This window comes from Gavialis gangeticus, unplaced genomic scaffold, assembly GCF_001723915.1.
Source record: "Gavialis gangeticus isolate Ggan-Ray unplaced genomic scaffold, GavGan_comp1, whole genome shotgun sequence".
NCBI classification, from domain to species: domain Eukaryota; kingdom Metazoa; phylum Chordata; order Crocodylia; family Gavialidae; genus Gavialis; species Gavialis gangeticus.
The window spans coordinates 52,379,571-52,381,155 of NW_017728997.1; the positions used below are offsets into that span (position 1 = coordinate 52,379,571).

General features: G+C 35.2%; 1 protein-coding gene across 3 annotated transcripts in view; it reads right to left on the reverse strand.

Annotated features, from left to right (window-relative positions):
* Positions 1–215: 215 nt before the first annotated feature.
* LOC109289221 (inter-alpha-trypsin inhibitor heavy chain H3-like) overlaps positions 216–1,585 on the reverse strand; it is a 153,358-nt gene continuing 151,988 nt past the window's right edge. For all 3 annotated transcript variants that reach the window (XM_019505212.1, XM_019505211.1, XM_019505210.1), the window contains 2 exons: positions 758–869; positions 216–670 (listed from right to left, as the gene is read on the reverse strand). In XM_019505212.1, coding sequence (XP_019360757.1) covers positions 541–670; positions 758–869 — 242 coding nt within the window. In that variant the 3' untranslated portion in view covers positions 216–540. The remainder of the gene's footprint in view (positions 671–757; positions 870–1,585) is intronic.

Consider the following 1,585-nt stretch of genomic DNA (forward strand, 5'->3'; position numbering starts at 1 on the left):
TAATTCTCTTGCAAAAAAGGTCTGGGTCTATCAAATCTCAAAAGTCAGATGCTTTGTTGTTCTGCAGATAACATGGTTCAACATTTACCTGAAATCTTAAAAGTTTAAAACATAAATTCACTAAAGTTTAATCACTGATGACAGCTGGAAAGAAAAATTGAAGCAGTAAGTTTTCAAGCTTTTTTTCAAAACCATTTATAAGAATCAATTACTCATTTCACCTTGAATATAAAGTTTATTCTACATAGAATAAATCAGAGTTTTAAACCTCACAAATGAATTTAACACAACATATCATATTTGTTGTATTTGATCAAATATTATATTTTAGCACACAGATCTTAGATATTGGTTGAATGAAGACAGTGTGGACCAGCTGCACTCAGTAACCTGATTCATGAGCTCAAAATGAGGATATTTTCAAACACAACATTAATACAGTAAGCTTAGGATTTTTAGCAGTTGATGATTATTAGGAAGCATAACTCATGCAGAAAAATATTCTCTTAACACAGATCTGAAGATTAATTTATAATGGTGTCAAAATATACTGGAAACAATATAGTCTGTGTGAACTCCATCAATCAGCCCTGCACCACTGTTATGAACAAACCAGCAAGGGATATCAAGGCCATGCCTGGTATCTTTTCTGTAATCTTTCTGCCACCCCCTGAAAGAGAAAACATTATTGTTCATAGCAGAACACAACCTACACATTAGCAAAATAATGTTTGATGAAGACTTAATTATTATTTACCTTGTTACTGTCAGTTCATTGTTTTTGACAATCATTGTGGCATCCGGTTTCTTGGGATCAGACCCAGGATGGATTTCAACTATATTAAAGTCAATTGGGTGGAAAAATTGACCTAAAATAAGAGGCAATATCAACAGTTAGTAAAATTTCATAACTTATGAGTTTTTTTAAAAGTTATTTAAGTTCGTACATTGATTTTCAGACTCTCTGAAGGATTTAAGGTCCAAAAGCCAATTTTTCAACAAAATGCCAAATTTGCGCACACAGAATTTGTGGATACCTTGATTTTTTACATGTAAAATGAGCAACTGCATAAGCAAATATTTCATGTTAAATTGAGTCTGTATGTGATAGTACTTGCATTGTACAAACTGGAATTTTATACATGTAATGTGGATACACCTACAAACATAAATGCCTTTTTAGAAGCCCACTGGAAATCTGACCCAGAATATCTATTAAATAATAATTTATGCTTCGCAGCACCTTTGATTCTACTCTCTCAAAGAACTTAATGAACAAATCTTCAAAATATCCTACAAGGTATATAAATTTTGTTTGAAAATGCTAACCAAACAGTTCTCCCACAGCGTCTCAGGAAAACGAGGGTGTCAGTTGAGGGCTTCAGCTGCCTGTATACCAATGCCAGGACCATGGGGAATAAGCAGGAGGAGCTAGCCCTATTGCTCTCTAGTGGGCAATATGACCTGGTAGGAATCACGGAGACCTGGTGGGACTCCTCACATGAGTGGAGCATAGCTGTAGAGGGCTACACCCTGCACAGAAGGGACAGAGTAGGGAGAAAAGTCAGAGGGGTAGCTCTGTACA